Source organism: Palaemon carinicauda, chromosome 27, assembly GCF_036898095.1.
Source record: "Palaemon carinicauda isolate YSFRI2023 chromosome 27, ASM3689809v2, whole genome shotgun sequence".
Classification (NCBI taxonomy): domain Eukaryota; kingdom Metazoa; phylum Arthropoda; class Malacostraca; order Decapoda; family Palaemonidae; genus Palaemon; species Palaemon carinicauda.
In genome coordinates this window covers 83,940,144-83,959,214 of record NC_090751.1, presented here as the reverse complement: position 1 = coordinate 83,959,214, position 19,071 = coordinate 83,940,144, and the positions used below count along the sequence as shown (strand labels likewise).

The window sequence follows — 19,071 nt, the reverse complement described above, 5'->3', positions numbered from 1 at the left end:
TGCAGGATCCAGTCGGATTGATGCCTATTTTGTTGCAGGTCTTGAACAAGGGACAATTTGACCTCTTTGCTTAGGCTTCAGATGCTCCTCTCAGTAAATCCAGAACACAGATGAATCAGTTAAAGATCCTCCCTTGTCTAGCAGGAAAGTCAAAACCCAAGATGAATGAAGACCATAAAAACATCTTTTTTGTATGACTAGAGGCTGAAAATTAGTCACAAAGAGTAAAGTGATTACTAAATCTAAACAGTGACTCTACCCGTAGTGGGGAAATTTTTTTTCGCTTTTGGACTAGATGTGGAATTTTGTGTTCTTCAGGTACCAAAGGAAGTTATTGACTTACTTTTTAGCAGATTCTCCAATAGTCAGGAAGAAGTAGGAAGTCTAATAGACAAGAAGGCAATAGGAGAGGAGACCAATATTTTTCCACGGTTTTACAACAGACTGTTCATAGTTCCCAAGTTGCCAGTGGCTTGGAAAGCAATGCTAGATATTTCGAAGCTTATAAAATTCCTTTGGGTTACAAGATTTTTCATGGACACAACCTCGTCCATAGTATCTTCCAGTTACTGTATATTCATCATATTCTTTGCGTGCTTGTTCATATATTTATAATTTTTATGTTATGGTTATCTTCAAAGATGCACAAAGTGTCAGAGACAATAAATAGATAAGACTAAAGAAGGTATGCTAACTAGAATATGTTGAGCTAGCAGCACCTTACTCATACATGAAATGTATAAATTTCTAGATTTGAGGGAAGGGGCTCATCAATGCTTTGTAAATAACCATGTAATATGATAATTATGTCCTTATGATCCCTAGTAGTTAGTTATAATTCGCTCAAAGATGCATAACTTCTATAAACACCAAGTTACATATGCTGTGAAATGTTTAGCGTTATAAGTGTTGTGTTTTGGTTTTCCAAAAATAACAACCAAATATCCTCAAATAAGAATTAAAGACAATGAAAAATTTCAATTCATAGTGTTGTCAGGAATAAATCTATGGGGTAGGGGCTTCCATGACACCAACCACAAAAGATAGACCTCTTCTAGACAAATTAAAAAAAAAAATTGACTGCCAATTTCTCAAAAATTTGAATTATCAAAGAAAAATTGAAACTTCCTTTTTGTTTATTGACCAATATTTGTCATTCAAATATAAAAAGATAGGAAATATTATGCTCTAAAATGTTTTAGAAGGTTTTTGGAAAATTAGGAAAACTTAGAAGATAGCAATCTTTACTATTATTTACAATAGGTTTGGAAAAATATACATATAAGAAACTCAAAAATTATAAGAAAAAACTGTTCTGTAATATTTAAAGAAAATTATCTTTAAAATGGTTTTTAGATGATGAAAATCAGTTAAGAAACAGAAAAGTAGATCAAGTTTAAAATAACCCCAAAATAACATTGTTTAAATGGGGCTGAGTCATGCCCCTTAAGATTCCTTGCTTCCATACAGACATTTGTCAAAGGCAAAATAAGCCTGTTGCCAGATATGATGGAAGTTTTCTTGTCATTACACACCTTAACATCTGAAAAGACAACAGTTAATGGGAACAGATGTGTCAATATGCAATATTGAAGCAGCAATTTAGACATTGTACAAATAGATATCAAAGTTTGAGATACTATCTGGTCTCAGGTCAAAGGAAATAAGTTTTTTTTTTTAATTTCTTATGCTTAATTTACATATTGAGTAGTATCGTGGTTTATGAGTAACTTCGACTGTGAGCAAATTGGTATACAGTACGAGCAAGAAAATACAAATTGGTAAACGAGCATGAAGATTCAAATCTGTATACGAGCATTATATCTCAGTTTACCAGCAAAATTTCCCTCCATATTCCCATTTTTTGTAGAAAAGTACTGTACTAACGACACTAGCTCACAATGCGTAGGAAATAGTTGGGCAGTACCCATATGCCACCTTGTCAGCATTCACTGATTTTTACACACCATTTTGTTTTGCCTTAGCTCGCAAACTTGTCCCGCCTATGCTCAAACCTTAACTCTTTTACTCTCTGTGCAGTACTAGCACTTTACCATTATCATTATTATTATTACTATTATTACCTGCTAAGCTACAACTCAAGTTGGAAAAGCTTGATGCTATAAGCCCAAGGGCTCCAACAAGGAAAATATCTAAGTGAGGAAAGGAAGTAAGGAAATAAATAAACATTGAGAGAAGTAATGAACAATTAAAATAAGATACTGTAAGAACATTAACAACATTAAAAGAAAAATCTCTACTACATAAACTATAAAAAAAAACAAGAGAAAGAGAAATAAGATAGAATAGTGTGCCTAAGGTATCCTCAAGCAAAAGACACTAGAAGACCATGGTACAGAGGCTCTGGCACCACCCAATACTAGAGAACAAGGGTTTGATTTTGGAGTGTCCTTCTTCTAAAAGAGCTGCTTACCATAGCTAAAGAGTCTCTTCTACCTTTATCAAGAAGAAAGTAGCCACTGAACAGCTACAGTGCGGTAGTTAACCCTTTGAGCAAAGATTTATTGTTTGGTAATCTCAAATGTTGTCAGGTGTATGAGGACAGAGGAAAATGTGGAAAGAATATGCCAGACTATTTATTGTATGTGTAGGCAAAGGGAAAATGAGCCGTAACCAGAGAAAATGATCTAATGTATTTACTGTCTAGCCAGTCAAAGGACCCTGTAGTGGCAGTATCTCAACAGGTTACTGGTGCCCTGGCCAACTTACTACATAATGTTATCTTATGGAAGTCTTTGGCAGTGTTCTTTTGTAAAGATGGGACCTGTGGTCTTTATAGATTTTTTTTTGCTATTGTTTACATCAAGTTAACAGTATTAAGTACTATATAGCATCTAGACAGTGGCACTCAAGAGGATCAAGAAAGATGGGAAGAAGAAAGGGATGATAATCTTAGAGATGTAAAAGGAAATTACAATACTGTATTGAGAAGCATGATCAAGGTACGAGCCTGGTAGCCCTGGCAAAGATGTACAATCGCACATCAGTGATATGTACAGTTCTGAAGTAGAAAAAATCGAAGCAATTGATAGTGTGAAAGGGGTGCTTATATTGACAAAACAGTGGTCACATGTTCTTCATATCATGAAGAATATGCTTCTGTTCTTAATCAATGAGAATTAGTTAGCTGGAGATATGATAACTGAGAACATTATTTGTGAAACGGCAAAGTTTTTGTATGCTGATATTTTGAGAAATGAACCTGCTACATCAGCAGACCTGTAAAAAAGAATATTCAAAGCTAGCAGTGGCTGGTTTCAAAACTTCAAGATAAGAACTGACCTTTGTAGTGTTTGAAATGGTGAGGCTTCGAACTCCTTTGTTAAGAAAACAAAGCCATTCATCTTGGAATTAAAAAAGTTTGAGGAATCTGAGTTTTACATGCCGCTACATGTTCTAGAGGAAGATGCCCAGGAGGACCTTCATTAATGCAGAAAAGAAGACAATATCCTGTCACAAACCCATGGAAGACCATCTGACCTTGCTGTTCTATGCTAATGCCAACGAAGCTTGCAAAGTCAAACCTCTCTTGGTGTATCACAAGCTTGTAAAAAGTAAAAGGTGTAGAAAAAGCAACTGAATATCATGTGGAGGTCAAACGGCAAGGCTTGGATAACCCACATTTTGTTTGTGGAATGATTCAATAAGGTTTTTATTTCTGAGGTCATAAAGTTCTATTTGGACAAGAACCTCCCCCTTCAAGCCTTGTTACTTATGGACAGTGCTTGTTCTTTCTTCAGCCATTAAAGACAACCTAATAGATGAGTTCAAATTTATGAAGATGAATTCCTGCCTCTTAACACCACTTCGAGTCTCCAACTTATGGATTAGCAGGTTATTTTAAGTTTTAAAAAACTGTGCACATAGATAATGCTTCAGCAATGTTTTGAGATCAATGAAGGGACCAAGCTCATCCTTCGAAAGTTTTGGAAAGAGCATTTCCACATTGTCAGTTGCCTCAAAATTATTAATGAAGCCTGGGAAGAGGTTACTAACAGAACCCTCAATTTTGCATGGAAGAAATTAGGACCTGAATGCACTTTTGAATGCAATTTTGAGGGTTTCAAACCCTTGCACGAGGTAGTTGACAATGAAATTGTGTCCTTGGGTAAGACAGTGGGTTGGAGGTGGACAGGGACAATATCAGCGTTCTTCTGGACGAGCATAATGAGTAGCTGATGACTGAGGAGCTGATGGATTTGCATAAGGAGCAGCAACAAGACGTAATGAACAATATTTCATCAGAGGAGGAGGAGGGACACACTGACAAACCTCTGAGTGAAATAAAGGAAATGAATGAATCCCTATAGAATAATTTTATAGGAACACGTCAATGAATCTATTTATAGTCATTTTAAAGAAAAGACAAAAACAGTCGTCTCTAGATGGGTTCCTTATAAAGGTTGGATGTAAAAGTGGAAATAAAGACAAAGTGTCCATTAAACGTAATTTGAGTAATTCAGTTAGTGATAGTAAGCACTGTTAGAGAGAGAACTCCTAATATTGTATCAAAGTTCTCACGAAGAGAGATTCTCCCTCTAAGCAATAACCCTCCTCATCCCCCTCATGCCAGCCATGACTCCTCAAAGGGAAAGTGCGAGTTAATTCGGTTATATATTTCTGTTCTTTAAATCATAAATATTTAATCATTTCCTATGTTAAGGGTTATAATTTGTTCTTTAGATAATATTACAAACGTTTAGAAATGAGTGTATATGTGTATTTATGAACATGTGTACCTCATTGAGTAAATTTCCTGTATTACTTGTGGGAAAATTTTTTGTTTTGGTTTACCAGCATTTTGGCTTGTGAGCTTGTTCCCAGAACGGAATAACCTTTTAAACTGATGTTCCACTATAAGGTCTACTCTTTTCGGTTATTTACATGAAAATATTTTTCTGTTATATTCCTATGGTATGAAATTAAAGATAAGGAATTATTAGAAGAAAGATTAGAGATGAGAATTCTTTCTTTTATGACGTTTGGTTTATTTTCAATTGATTGCAGTACCTCTATTCTTACACCCTGGGGAAATAATGTAGTCAGTAAAATGTGTCTTGGATAAGATACATTGAATTAATCATTTTTTTTTCATTGTTTCAATACTTAGCTTGGTCATAGGTGATCTCCCACTCACCTCCGCACTCCTAGTTATTATTAACTGTCTAAACTTAAGATTATAAAGGCTTTGGCATTAACAATACTACTCCCCATCATCGTGCAGTCATTTAATTTTCTTCACTGTATATACAGTAGATCCAATATTGTGGCAAATGTAGCTGGTTGATTTTGGTGTTTTATTTATTTTATTTTTAGGTTGAGAAGCACTTACTTTGAGACGTAAGCGATTGAAGTCCTCGGTAAATACTTGAATAAGTAATTTTGCACTAATAATATTTTGGAGGACTTCGATAATACCCAGTACAGTAGCAAGATGCCTATACTTTTTAACAGAGCATCCTGGTTAAACTTCTGGGTAATAATCAGAACATGTGTAACTCTTAAATTTCTCAAAATTATATAGACTCTTCCGAATATAAACATGTCATCATTATATGTATTTTACAGAGAGGTGTGGTGAAGCGTGTAACGGTGATCCTTGTGACCGGGAGACGTGTTGAACTAACCTGTGATCCGGCGGTTGTTAAAGTTAGCCATGTCTTGCAGGTATAGTATATACTGTATTCATTTCTTGTGGAAAATGAAATAAAACTGAAATCCCTCAAAAGTCATTCAGTTTCATTAGTTAAATTATTGGGTTTTAAAAAGATCTCGTAGTGTCGAAACAAAAATTCTTGATAAATCATATTTTAATGAAATTGGGTGCTATTAGAATATCTTTGATGGTAATTAAACAAAAGCTGGTATGGGTTTATAGACATTTCAGAGGAATCTTTTCAACCTACATGCATTTATGAATGAAGAGACAAATTGGCACATAAACAAGTGTCTTAACCAAAATTTCAATTTATCAGTGTCATTCTCGGTAAACTACAAATAACATCAGTGGGGACGTGAAAAGAGGGCTTCGAGGCACAAAACAGTCACCTTTAGCAGTTATGTTAAGGACCTAAAAGTCAAAACTTGGGTTTAGAAAATGCCATGGGTGTCAAAACAATTTTGAAATTTCTGTCTGACTACTGTTCTGAGAGTTTTTCACCATGGTAGAGTAATGAATTATTCAATTTTGGCCATTCAATTTTCCTGCTTATCTTTGGATTCTTTTCTTGTTTTTTCTTCTACGAGTTTGCTGGTGTAAAGTTATTATTATTATTATTATTATTATTACTATTAGAGTAGGTGGGTGTAAAAGGGAGATAGTGAGGGTTGAAGAGGTAATAAAACCGGGGTAAAAAGTAATTATAAAAAAAGGTTGAAAATGGCATATGACAAAGTGAAAGTAAGAGAAACGGGTAATTTAGAGGAGGAATGGAAGTTAGTAAAAGAAAATTTTATTGGGATTGCAAGTGATGTGAGTGGCAAGAAGTTTGTTGGAGGCAGCATAAGAAAGGGCAGTGAATAGTGGAATGGAGGAGTGAAGGTAAAAGTGGAAGAGAAAAAGAGGGCTTTTGAAGAATGACTGCAGAGTAAGTGTGGAGAAGTATAAAAGATAGAGAGAAAAATGTGAAGTAAAGCGCAAGGTAAGTTAGGCAAAGAGGGCAGCTGGCCTGAGATTGGGTCAGAGATTGGGTCATTCATATGAAGAGAATAAGAAGTTTTGGAAAGAAGTGAAGAGAGTAAGGAAGGCTGGTTCAAGAATTGAAGAGACAGTGAAAGATGGAAATGGAAGGTTGTTAAAAGGAGAGGAGACAAGGAAAACGGGGGCGAAGTATTTTGAAAGTTTACTGAATGTTGAGGATAATAGGGAGGCAGATATAATTGCTGTTGCAGATGTTGAGGAGCCGGTGATGGGAGATCGGAATGAGAGAGAAATTACAAGAGAGGAAGTGAGGAGAGCACTAGATGAAACAAGGGTAGGAAAAGCATCAGGTATGGATGGTGTGAGAGCTGAGATGTTGAAGGAAGTGGGTGTGACTGTACTAGAATGATTGGTGAGATTGTTTAATGTGTGTTTTGTGTTGTCAATGGTACCAGTAGATTGGGTTTGTGCGTGTATTGTACCACTATATAAGGGTAAGGGAGATGTGCATGAGTGTTGTAATTCAAGGGGCATTAGTTTGTTGAGTGTTGGTGGGAAAAGTGTATGGTAGAGTAATGATTAATAGGATTAAGGATAAAACAGAGAATGCAATCTTGGAAGTACAGAGTGGTTTTAGAAGAGTTATGGGTTGTATGAATCAGATTTTTACAGTTAGGCAGATATGCGAGAAATATTTAGCCAAAGGTAAGGAGGTGTAGCCTATGTTGCGTTTATGGTTCTAGAGTTAGCGTATGATAGAGTTGATTAGGAAGCAATGTGGAATATGATGAGGTTATTTGGAGTTGGTGGAAGGTTGTTGCAAGCAGTGAAAAGTTTCTACAAAGGTAGTAATGCATGTGTTAGGATAGGAAATGAAGTGAGCGATTGGTTTCCGGTGAGAGTGGGGCTGAGATAGGTATGTGTGATGTCGCCGTGGTTGTTTAACTTGTATGTTGATGGAGTGGTGAGAGAGGTGAATGCTCTAGTGCTTGGACGAGGATTGAAACTGGTAGATGAGAATGACCATGAATGGGAGGTAAATCAGTTGTTGTTTGCGGATAATACTGTACTGGTTGCAGAAGCGGAAGAGAAGCTTGGCCGATTAGTGACAGAATTTGGAAGGGTGTGTGAGAGAAGGAAGTTGAGAGTTAATGTGGGTAAGAGTAAGGTTATGAGATGTACGAAAAGGGAGGGTGGTGCGAGGTTGAATGTCATGTTGAATGGAGAGTGACTTGAGGAGGTGGATCAGTTTAAGTACTTGGGGTCTATTGTTGCAGCAAACGGTAGAGTGGAAGCAGATGCACGTCAGAGAGTGAATGAAGGATGCAAAGTGTCGGGGGCAGTTAAGGGAGTAGTAAAAAATAGAGGTTGGGCATGAATGTAAAGAGAGTTCTGTATGAGAAAGTGATTGTACCAACTGTGATGTATGGATCGGAGTTGTGGGGAATGAAAGTGACGGAGAGACAGAAATTGAATGTGTTTATGATGAAATGTCTAAGGAGTATGGCTGGTGTATCTCGAGTAGATAGGGTTAGGAACAAAGTAGTGAGGGTGAGAACGGGTGTAAGAAATGAGTTAGCAGCTAGAGTGGATATGAATGTGTTGAGGTGGTTTGGCCATGTTGAGAGAATGGAAAATGGCTGTCTGCAAAAGAAGGTGATGAATACAAGAGTTGATTAGAGAAGTACAAGAGGAAGGCCAAGATTTGGGTGGATGTATGGAGTGAAGGAAGCTCTGGGTGATAGGAGGATAGATGCGAGAGAGGCAAGAGAGCGTGCTAGAAATAGGAATGAATGGCGAGCGATTGTGATGCAGTTCCAGTAGGCCCTGCTGCTTTCTCCAGTGCTTTGGAAGACCGCGTAGGTAGGAGCAGTAGGGGATTCAGCGTTATGAAGCTTCATCTGTGGTGGATAACGGGGGAGGGTGGGCTGTGGCACCCTAGCAGTACCAGCTGAACTCGGTTGAGTCCCTTGTCAGGCTGGGAGGAACGTAGATAGTAGAGGTCCACTTTTTGTTTTGTTTCATTTGTTGATGTCGGCTACCCCCCAAAATTGGGGGAAGTGCCTTGGTATTATTGTTATTATTATTATTATTATTAATATTATTAATATTATTATTATTTTTTCAATATTAATCTTACCCGATAATCATGTAGCTGTCAACTCTGTTGCCGACAGAAATCTACGGTCGGGATACGCCAGCGATCGCTATACAGGTGGGGGTGTACACAACAGTGCCATCTGTGGTCAGGTACTCCAGTACTTCTTGTCAACACCACCTCAATTTTTCCTCTGTCGTGCCTCCGGCTAGACCTACATGGATACGCTGTTGATTCTGGAGTTATTGTTCACGATTTGGTGATGTATTTGCTCTAGAGTTTAGCCTTCGCTATTCAGGAAGCTTTATCATTAGCTTAGCAAGTTTTTTGGAATTAATTTGATTTAATTTTGGTGACGAAGAGAGTATGAACTCTCTTTCACTTTTAAATGGCCGACCCTTCCCTTAGTCGGAAGTGTTGGTGTCGAAGAGAGTATAGACTCTCTTTCTTAATTTTGCTTAACAAAGTTAGTTAATTAACATTGAGCCCGTCATTTCGTTTTTACCTGTTAACATTCTATGCTATTTTAATGTTTTTGAAAGAATTTCTTTGATAGTCTCGTACTGTTTTCAAAGTTGAACTAACGTTTTGTTTTGTCTCTGCAGTTGTTGACGTTCAGAACGTTCAACTTGCGCTCTATCGTTACGATAGAGAGAGAGATTCACGGTTTCACGTTGCAGTAAGAGTAAACCGATTCTAGCGTTTTGTTCATTCTTTCTTAGCTTAAATGGTTTTAATTCTAATAAAGGAACTTTTTATTTGGGAAATCTTTCAGTTTTTTTTCCTTTAACAATAATATGTTTTAACGATATATATAATTGGGCTCATCTCTCAGGTTCTAAGTCAAAAGAGAGAGAGAGAGAGATAGAGACGGAGGGAGAGAGAGGAGGGTAAACGTTTCGTTCAAGCGGGTAACGTTGTTATCGTTTTTGCTCTTCTCCCTAGTCTCTTTAGGGGAAGAAGGTAAACGTTTCTAGAGTTTTATTCTTGTTCCCAGGCTTTTTGCGGTGAGAGATTTTAAACGTAGTTTATTTGATCTAGTGTTTAGTCTCTTTTCCAGCCACTGAATTATTTATCTTTCATTATGTTTTTCTGTTACATTGTAATACTGTTTTCGCGATTACTAACTTTTAATGAAGGATAGAATTGCGTGTTTCAGGTACAAACCACTTAAAGTTTCGAGTTCAGTGAAATAAGTGCAAACAGAAAATCAAAAGTGATAAAGTGATAAGCGCAAAGTGTTACAGTGTTGCGTTCGAGGGTTCGTCTGTTCGTGCCAGTTGTTCGCCTAGTCTGGGACCTCTTACAAGCTCCCAAGCCCAGGGTAGAAGTAACGTCGAAGGACTTATGGGTTCATCAGGCCTTGATCGACGAACAGACGTTTCCCTCCGTGGTTTCGGGTGTAACCAACTCACGTAGCCGACGTGATCACCCCACCCACACAAAGACGAGAGAGCCCATTTATTCCTCGTCTGCGGAAGAGGTTTCTCGCAGAAACCATGGACCAAATCTTGCAGCTTTTAAGTGCAAGTCGGTCCCTTCCGCGCAAGTCCAACTCCTAGGTGTAGCCATTAGCACTGGGTCAGTTCGGACTTGCTGCAGTACGACAACTGCACACCTCCCAGAGAGGCAAGGTGGTACCGCAACAGGCAGTAACTCCGTCTGTTGCCGCACCAGCTGTTTTAGACCCTCAGTCTCAACGGACAGTAGCTCCGTTTGTTGTTGTCTTTCATAGACCCTAGTGGTCTATGCTGCAGACAATGCAGTCTCAGCTTGCGGTTTTGATGCAGGAGTTTCAGGCAGAGAAGGTTAGCACACCTCCTCCTGCGAGCGCTCCTCCACCTCTGCGCAGTCCACCCTGCCAGACGTATGATGTTGAGGCTCCTCCTGCCTCCATGCGAGAGCTGCCGCATTGGGAGTTGCCAGGTACCAGCGCTATGCAGCAACCTCCTCTTACCTTGAGGCAGGAGCCTCTTGCTATACGGCAACCTCCTCAACCCTTGAGGCAGGAGCCTCATGCGTTGAGGCAACCTCCTCCACCCATGAGGCAGGAGCCTCATGCGTTGCGGCAACCTCCTCCACCCATGAGGCAGCAGCCTCATGCTATGCGGCAACCTCCTCTACCCATGAGGCAGGAGCCTCATGCTATGAGGAGCCTCATGCTATGCGGCATCCTCCTCAACCCATGAGGCAGGAGCCTCATGCTATGCGGCAACCTCCTCTACCCATGAGGCAGGAGCCTCATGCTATGCGGCATCCTCCTCAAACCATGAGGCAGGAGCCTCATGCTATGCGGCATCCTCCTCAACCCATGAGGCAGGAGCCTCATGCTATGAGGAGCCTCATGCTATGCGGCATCCTCCTCAACCCATGAGGCAGGGACCTCATGCTATGAGGAGCCTCATGCTATGCGGCATCCTCCTCAACCCATGAGGCAGGAGCCTCATGCTATGCGGCAACCTCCTCTACCCATGAGGCAGGAGCCTCATGCTATGCGGCATCCTCCTCAACCCATGAGGCAGGAGCCTCATGCTATGCGGCATCCTCCTCAACCCATGAGGCAGGAGCCTCATGCTATGAGGAGCCTCATGCTATGCGGCATCCTCCTCAAACCATGAGGCAGGAGCCTCATGCTATGCGGCAACCGCCTCAACCCATGAGGCAGGAGCCTCATACTATGCGGCATCCTCCTCAACGCATGTGGCATGAGCCTCATCCCTTGCAGCATGAGCCTCATCCCATGCAGCATGAGCCTCATACCATGCAGCATGAGCCTCATCCCATGCAGCATTAGCCGCACGCCATGCAACATGCTCTGCTTTCCTTACAGCATGCTCTACATACAGCATGCTCTGCATACCTTACCGCATGCTCCTCAGTCACACATCTTTGGTTGTTGCCAACTCACAAGACTGTCAAGCAGTTTCATAACGTTGCCTTCTGGTCTGCTGCTTTTGCACCAGTGAAACCCTCACTGAGAGAACTTAGCTTTTCTCGGATATGGTTCCTGTAGATGAGAAAGTGCTATTCTCCCTCCTTCTGATATTCCCTTGAGGACTCTGTCATTTGGAGAGGAGCCTTTAGCTGCTTAGCCTCCTATGGACTTTTATTTAAGCATAACATGCTTCCAGGGAGGGTAATGGTTCCACTTCAGTCGCTAACCCCGTCTGTTACCACACCTGCTCCCATAGACCTTGAGCTTTGTTGCAAGACATGCAGTCCAAGCTTAGTCCTTGTTAGAGGATTTTTTGTTTACGGAGTCAGTGTGTCACTGGGAAGACGTTCAACAACCAGCAGAAGTGACTTGTTGTGACGCAGTGCGGCAACCTCAGCAACCCGATAAGGAGTTGTCTGTACGACCCAGACAGTCTAGTCAGCTTCGGGTTGTCGCTGTACTTCCTCGCTTCCCCATGGTTGACAGTTCACAGACTGTGCAGCAGTACCATGATCTTGTGTCCGGCTCCGTCAGACGACTGGCTTTTAAGAGCTCCCACAAGTCGTCGCTGTCTGGAGATTCTCAGATGGACTATGGATCTGACCAAGGAACTGGGCCTCCTGGTCAATTTTGAGGAGTCCCAGCTCGTCCCATCCCAGACCATTGTCTACCTGGGTATGGATCTTCAGAGTCGAGCTTTTCGGGCTTTTCCGTCGGCCCCAAGGATCTACCAAGCCCTAGAATGCATCCAGAGCATGCTGAGAAGGAACCGATGCTCAGTCAGGTAGTGGATGAGTCTAACAGGGACACTTTCATCACTGGCCCTGTTCATCGAGTTAGGGAGACGCCACCTCCGCCCCCTTCAGTATCATCTAGCTGCTCACTGGATAAAGGACATGACGCTAAAGACGGTCTCAGTTCCTGTTTCCGAAGAGAGGAGGTCTACTCTCACGTGGTGAAAGAACAGCTTTCTTCTCAAGGAAGTCTACCTTTGGCTGTTCAGAAACCCGACCGCCGTCTCTTCTCTGACGCATCAGACACGGGCTGGGGTGCGACTTTGGACGGACAGGAATGCTCGGGAACATGGAATCAGGAGCAAAGGACGCTTCACATCAATTGCAAGGAGCTGTTGGCGGTTCATCTGGCCTTGATAAACTTCAAGTCCCTCCAGCTTAACAAGGTGGTGGAGGTGGACTCTGACAACACCACAGCCTTGGCTTACATCTCCAAGCAGGGAGGGACTCATTCGTGGAAGTTGTTCTAGATCGCAAGGGACCTCCTCATCTGGTCAAAAGATCGAAAGCTCACGCTGGTAACGAGGTTCATTCAGGGCGATATGAATGTCATGGCAGATCGCCTTAGCCGGAAGGGTCAGGTCATCCCCACAGAGTGGACCCTTCACAAGAATGTTTGCAGCAGACTTTGGGCCCTGTGGGGTCAGCCAACCATAGATCTGTTCGCTACCTCGATAACCTAGAGGCTCCCGTTGTATTGTTCTCCGATTCCAGACCCAGCAGCAGTTCACGTGGATGCTTTTCTGCTGGATTGGTCCCATCTCGACCTGTATGCATTCCCGCCGTTCAAGATTGTCAACAGGGTACTTCAGAAGTTCACCTCTCGCAAAGGGACACGGCTGACGTTGATTGGCTCCGCTCTGGCCCGCGAGAGAATGGTTCATAGAGGTACTGCAATGGCTGGTCGACATTCCCAGGACTCTTCCTCTAGGAGTGGACCTTCTACGTCTACCTCACGTAAAGAAGGTACGCCTAAACCTCCACGCTCTTCGTCTGACTGCCTTCAGACTTTCGAAAGACTCTCAAGAGCTAGGGGCTTTTCGAAGGAGGCAGCCAGAGCGATTGCCAGAGCAAGGAGGACATCCACTCTCAGAGTCTATCAGTCTAAAGGGGAAGTCTTCCGAAGCTGGTACAAGGCCAATGCAGTTTCCTCAACCAGTACCACTGTAACCCAGATTGCTGACTTCCTGTTACATCTAAGGAACGTAAGATCCCTTTCAGCTCCTACGATCAAGGGTTACAGAAGTATGTTGGCAGCGGTTTTCCGCCACAGAGGCTTGGATCTTTCCACCAACAAAGATCTACAGGACCTCCTTAGGTCTTTTGAGACCTCAAAGGAACGTCGGTTGTCCACTCCAGGCTGGAATCTAGACGTGGTCCTAAGGTTCCTTATGTCATCAAGATTTGAACCTCTCCAATCAGCCTCTTTTAAGGACCTCACATTAAAACTCTTTTCCTCGTGTGCTTGACAACAGCTAAAAGAGTAAGTGAGATCCACGCCTTCAGCAGGAACATAGTTTTCACATCTGAAACGGCTACATGTTCCTTGCAGCTCGGTTTTTTGCTAAATCGAGCTTCCTTCACGTCCTTGGCCTAAGTCGTTCGAGATCCCAAGCCTGTCCAACTTGGTGGGGAACGAACTGGAGAGAGTACTTTGCCCAGTTAGAGCTCTTAGGTACTATCTAAAAAGGTCTTAACCTTTACAAGGACAATCAGAAGCCTTATGGTGTGCTATCAAGAAGCCTTCTCTTCCAAGGTCTAAGAACTCAGTTTCTTACTACATCAGGCTTCTGATTAGGGAAGCACATTCTCATCTGAAGGAAGAAGACCTTGCTTTGCTGAAGGTAAGGACACATGAAGTGAGAGCTGTGGCTACTTCAGTGGCCTTCAAACAGAACCGTTCTCTGCAGAGTGTTATGGATGCAACCTATTGGAGAAGCAAGTCAGTGTTCGCATCATTCTATCTCAAAGATGTCCAGTCTCTTTACGAGAACTGCTACACCCTGGGACCATTCGTAGCAACGAATGCAGTAGTAGGCGGGGGCTCAGCCACTACATTCCCATAATCCCATAACCTTTTTAACCTTTCTCTTGAATACTTTTTATGGGTTGTACGGTCGGCTAAGAAGCCTTCCACATCCTTGTTGATTTGGCGGGTGGTCAATTCTTTCTTGAGAAGCGCCGAGGTTAAAGGTTGTGATGAGGTCCTTTAGTATGGGTTGCAGCCCTTTATACTTCAGCACCTAAGAGTCGTTCAGCATCCTAAGAGGACCGCTACGCTCAGTAAGGAAGACGTACTTAATAAAGGCAGAGTAATGGTTCAAGTCGTCTTCCTTACCAGGTACTTATTTATTTTATGTTATTTTTGAATAACTAATAAAATAAAATACGGGATACTTAGCTTCTTTGTTAACATGTATGCTGGTCTCCACCCACCACCCTGGGTGTGAATCAGCTACATGATTATCGGGTAAGATTAATATTGAAAAATGTTATTTTCATTAGTAAAATAAATTTTTGAATATACTTACCCGATAATCATGATTTAATTGACCCACCCTTCCTCCCCATAGAGAACCAGTGGACCGAGGAAAAATTGAGGTGGTGTTGACAAGAAGTACTGGAGTACCTGACCACAGATGGCGCTGTTGTGTACACCCCCACCTGTATAGCGATCGCTGGTGTATCCCGACCGTAGATTTCTGTCGGCAACAGAGTTGACAGCTACATGATTATCGGGTAAGTATATTCAAAAATTTATTTTACTAATGAAAATAACATATTATTATTATTATTATTATTATTATTAGTATTAGTATTGTGATGATGATGATGATGATGATGATGCAAGTTTTCAATAAATGAAATATTGACGCTGTGTTCTGTAAGCCATGTGAACAAGGGTTACATAACAAAAGTAGATTTATACCAATACAGATGAAAGAATTATACTAATAAACAATGGGCTTTTACATGACATTTTAAAGTATCCCAATATTTTAGAAATAGAAAATTAAGTATAGCTGGAAAATTCCCTGCAGCAGAGATATGATCGTATTACTATAGAAAATTATTAGATATTTTAATGTGGTTTAGTTACAAAAGGCAAAGATGCAACTGTGGAGTACTGTTGTACAATCGATGTAAATAAATGAGGAGGAAGTTGAGAAAGTATGGAGAGGTTGTAATATGGACAGCTCTTGAAGTCAGAGATAGTTTGGACAGGCAATGAAAACCTGTGAGAAGCACTTGCTCAGAAAAGTAGTCGTGGGCCAACATGATGGCTCATAAAACAAAGGAGAAGGGATGTCACTAAAGAGTTGAGACCAAGTTATGAATTAAGGCTAAAAGGGACCAAGACAATTTACATAACTTTCACATCTTTTATCTAACCCTGTAAAGGTGAGGTGTAATTTCAAAATGTTAATGTTTATTACAGTTTTTCAAACTTAATGGTATCAACACTTACCACACTGATGAGGAATGTTCCACTGTTTTTCATTAATAATCATTAAAAAAAAAGTAAATAAAAAAACTTTTAGTTGCATACATTAATTTTAGAGGCCCAGGCATTAAATGATGTAACACAAAATAAAAGAAAATCTAACTTGAGAAAAGTGCTAACAAGATATTACAATATCCCCCACTAGTGACCTAAATCTATAATTGTCATTTTCATACCAATGAAGACAATTTAAAGCTTTTTTGTTATAATGTAATGTTCTTTTTGTGGAGCAATGTTCTTGGAATTGGTTTTTATCCATCACAAGTGATGAGCTTAATGACTGTGAAACTAAAAGAGCATATAAGGTTTTAAAGTATTACTTAGGTCAGTGCAATCATCTTTCTATATTCAATCCTTTTTTTATTATTTTGGCTATTGGAAGTCAGTTTGGTAATGCTTTTTGTCATTCTTTTGTTATGTGTTGAGGAAGGGGATAATTTTAAAGTTATTTAACTACGAGTCCTCTGCGTTAAATTCTTATGATGCCATCCTTATTGGTACAATCTTCGTTGAATTCAACAAGTTCACCATTGAGTTTAAGAGCTCATTCTATACTTCTTACAACAGTGACTTGAAACTATTTTGACATGCTTTTATTTAATAAGTTGTCTAGTCTGTTGAAGTGAAAGATATTGCATTTAGTTTTGTTCCACTACATTTTTTATTCAAATTTTTTTCTCTTATTTTTCAGGCTGTTTTAGAGGAGGAGAAATTACCATTACCTCATCTCCTGGGCCTAGCAGTATTAGGTAGTGGAGAATTTCACTTTGTGGCACCCCAGACAAAGTTGCATAAGGTACTGTTACTCTGCCTAGAGTGCTAAAAATAAGATACATATTAGATTAGTAATAGTTTTCAGTTTTGGGTAAAGGTGAATACAGTATGAAATAAAACAAATCTTCAGCAATGTAAACATATATTCTTCATAAAAGATACACATCCTCCTTTTCATGAGAGTCTTGTGTAAATAAAAGATAATTTGGTAACTTTTATACAAACAATATCTTTTCATTATGAAGCAAATAGTGAAATATGTATATAACTTTTATATGAAACATACTCGGTATATGTTTATATTGATTTAGACATCTGATTGAAGGTAAGATTTCAATTTATATTTGGTTAGACTTTAATGGCCTCATATGACGCTTTGTGACGCTCAGTGTTGGATCCATTAGCAAATCAATCAAGTTGTATGGTCCCATTAGGAGTTACCACTTGCTTTGGCACTTGCTGTAGCAAACAGATAATGGTGGTAAAGGTTCTTTGTTGTTTCTACTACATTGCTCTATAGTTTTTAGCTTTTCATCTGGTCCCTTCAGTTTCTTTGGACTGAGCTGAACATCTTTAACAATACCTTGCTTCATTATAAGGTCTTGTTAAAGAAAAATCTCTTATTAACCCCTATGAGAGTAGAGAAATGAGAATCAGCTTTCTAATTAGCATAATTTTTATTACTGTATAATAGTTGCCACTTGAAGCTCAATTTTAATATGCTTTTGAGAGTAAAAGTAAGTCCTCGGGTTACAACGCTGTTGACCAACAACATTTCGTAGATACATCGTAGCCCCCATAAAAGAAGTGTATTATTTTTGGGGTACTGTTTCATCTTATTATGTTATGTTTATGTCCTACATGTGACTGTTTTAGTCTTTTTTATATATTCATGTCATAAATTATGGATTTATGTCCTAGGAATGGATTTTTGTATCACTGTTGGAGAGTGATATGAATCTCTTCTTACAGGTTGCTCCTCCTGGATGGAAGGAACGGCATCCTACCAAAGATGGTCTTATACAAGACAACTTTACTTTACATCTAAGAATTATATATTACCTGAAGTAAGTAATGCACATTATTTAGGCACAACACTTAACATTAGCAAAATTATCTTTTTACTTAGCTCTAACTAGCAAACTCATACAATCAATAGAATTTTTTTTCAAGTTCATGGTGCTCTGTTGTTCATCAATTCTCCATAGAGCACCAAACCCAAGGGATTACTTTTATCATCATCATCATTATTATTATTATTATTATTATTATTATTATTATTATTATTATTATTATTATTATTATTGCTATATTCTTTTGAATAAAACGGCAGCTTCTGTAAAATGTATTTGTTCCGTAACCGAAATACAAACCATGCTATTTACATTGGGTTTACCTTTCGGCGTAGCTGAAATGGCGAGCCAATAGTTTTTAACGAGGGTTAACTAACCCTGCGCTAGTTAGCGGGGGTAGGGGAAGGGGTAGCTTGCTACCCCTCCCCCCCCACACACCGGTGATTTGCTCCACTTCACTTTTGGCTCCGGCGATGAACAGACGTGTCTGTCCATCGTCCTCGTTGACAGCCTTAATCTTTTTTTGCTTTTTCTTCCAGTTTGTGTGTGTGCATTTTGAAGTTGGCCTCACCCCTTATTGTTCACCATGCGCAAGTGCCCTGGTATTGCCGGTCGCCCTTGCGGTACTTTTATGTCTGCGGTGGACACAGATCCTCACACCCTTTGCCCGCAGTGTCGAGGCCGACGTTGTGACAAAGAGAACACGTGTAGTGAGTGCAGGGAGTGGTCTGCCTCCCAGTGGGAGAGGTTTGGCCGCCGGCGTAAGAAGAAGTCCAAGAGAAACCGTTCTCCTTCTGGGGTTGCCTTGAAGGAGGAAGGCTCTCGGGACTCTTCTTTCGCCGCCCAAACCTCCTCCGAAGCTCCCCCTCGTTCGGCTCCTAAGGAGAGACCGCCGAGTGGGAGCGCAGGCCCTAGTTCTGTTTCCCGACCTTGGATTGGGGGAGAGGGCGTCGCCTCCCATAGCGGGGCGGTTCCTCCTCCTCCTCCGGGTGAGGTTGTTGCTAATGACTCCTTGTCTAATGATGATCTTTTTCAGATTTGGGATTCCTTGGGGCTTAAGGGCCTGCCCTCCAGGGAAGCCTTGATTGACCTTGTCCAGTTAGGGGCCGCTATTAAGCAGTCGCCGGTGATAGCAGAGGTAGATCCTCTGCCTATCGTCGACGTCGTGGTGGCAAAGGCTTCCGACGGGTCGGGTCAATCCTCTGCAGGTACTGTTGCGGATGATGGGGCT

The 19,071-nt window shown here is 40.7% G+C and overlaps 1 protein-coding gene across 2 annotated transcripts in view; it reads left to right on the top strand.

Moving 5' to 3' along the window:
- LOC137620779 (uncharacterized) overlaps window positions 1-19,071 on the top strand; it is a 650,311-nt gene that overhangs the window by 51,029 nt on the left and 580,211 nt on the right. For both annotated transcript variants that reach the window (XM_068351207.1, XM_068351206.1), the window contains exons 8-10: window positions 5,590-5,688; window positions 16,685-16,789; window positions 17,740-17,834. In XM_068351207.1, the coding sequence (XP_068207308.1) occupies window positions 5,590-5,688; window positions 16,685-16,789; window positions 17,740-17,834 (299 nt within the window). The remainder of the gene's footprint in view (window positions 1-5,589; window positions 5,689-16,684; window positions 16,790-17,739; window positions 17,835-19,071) is intronic.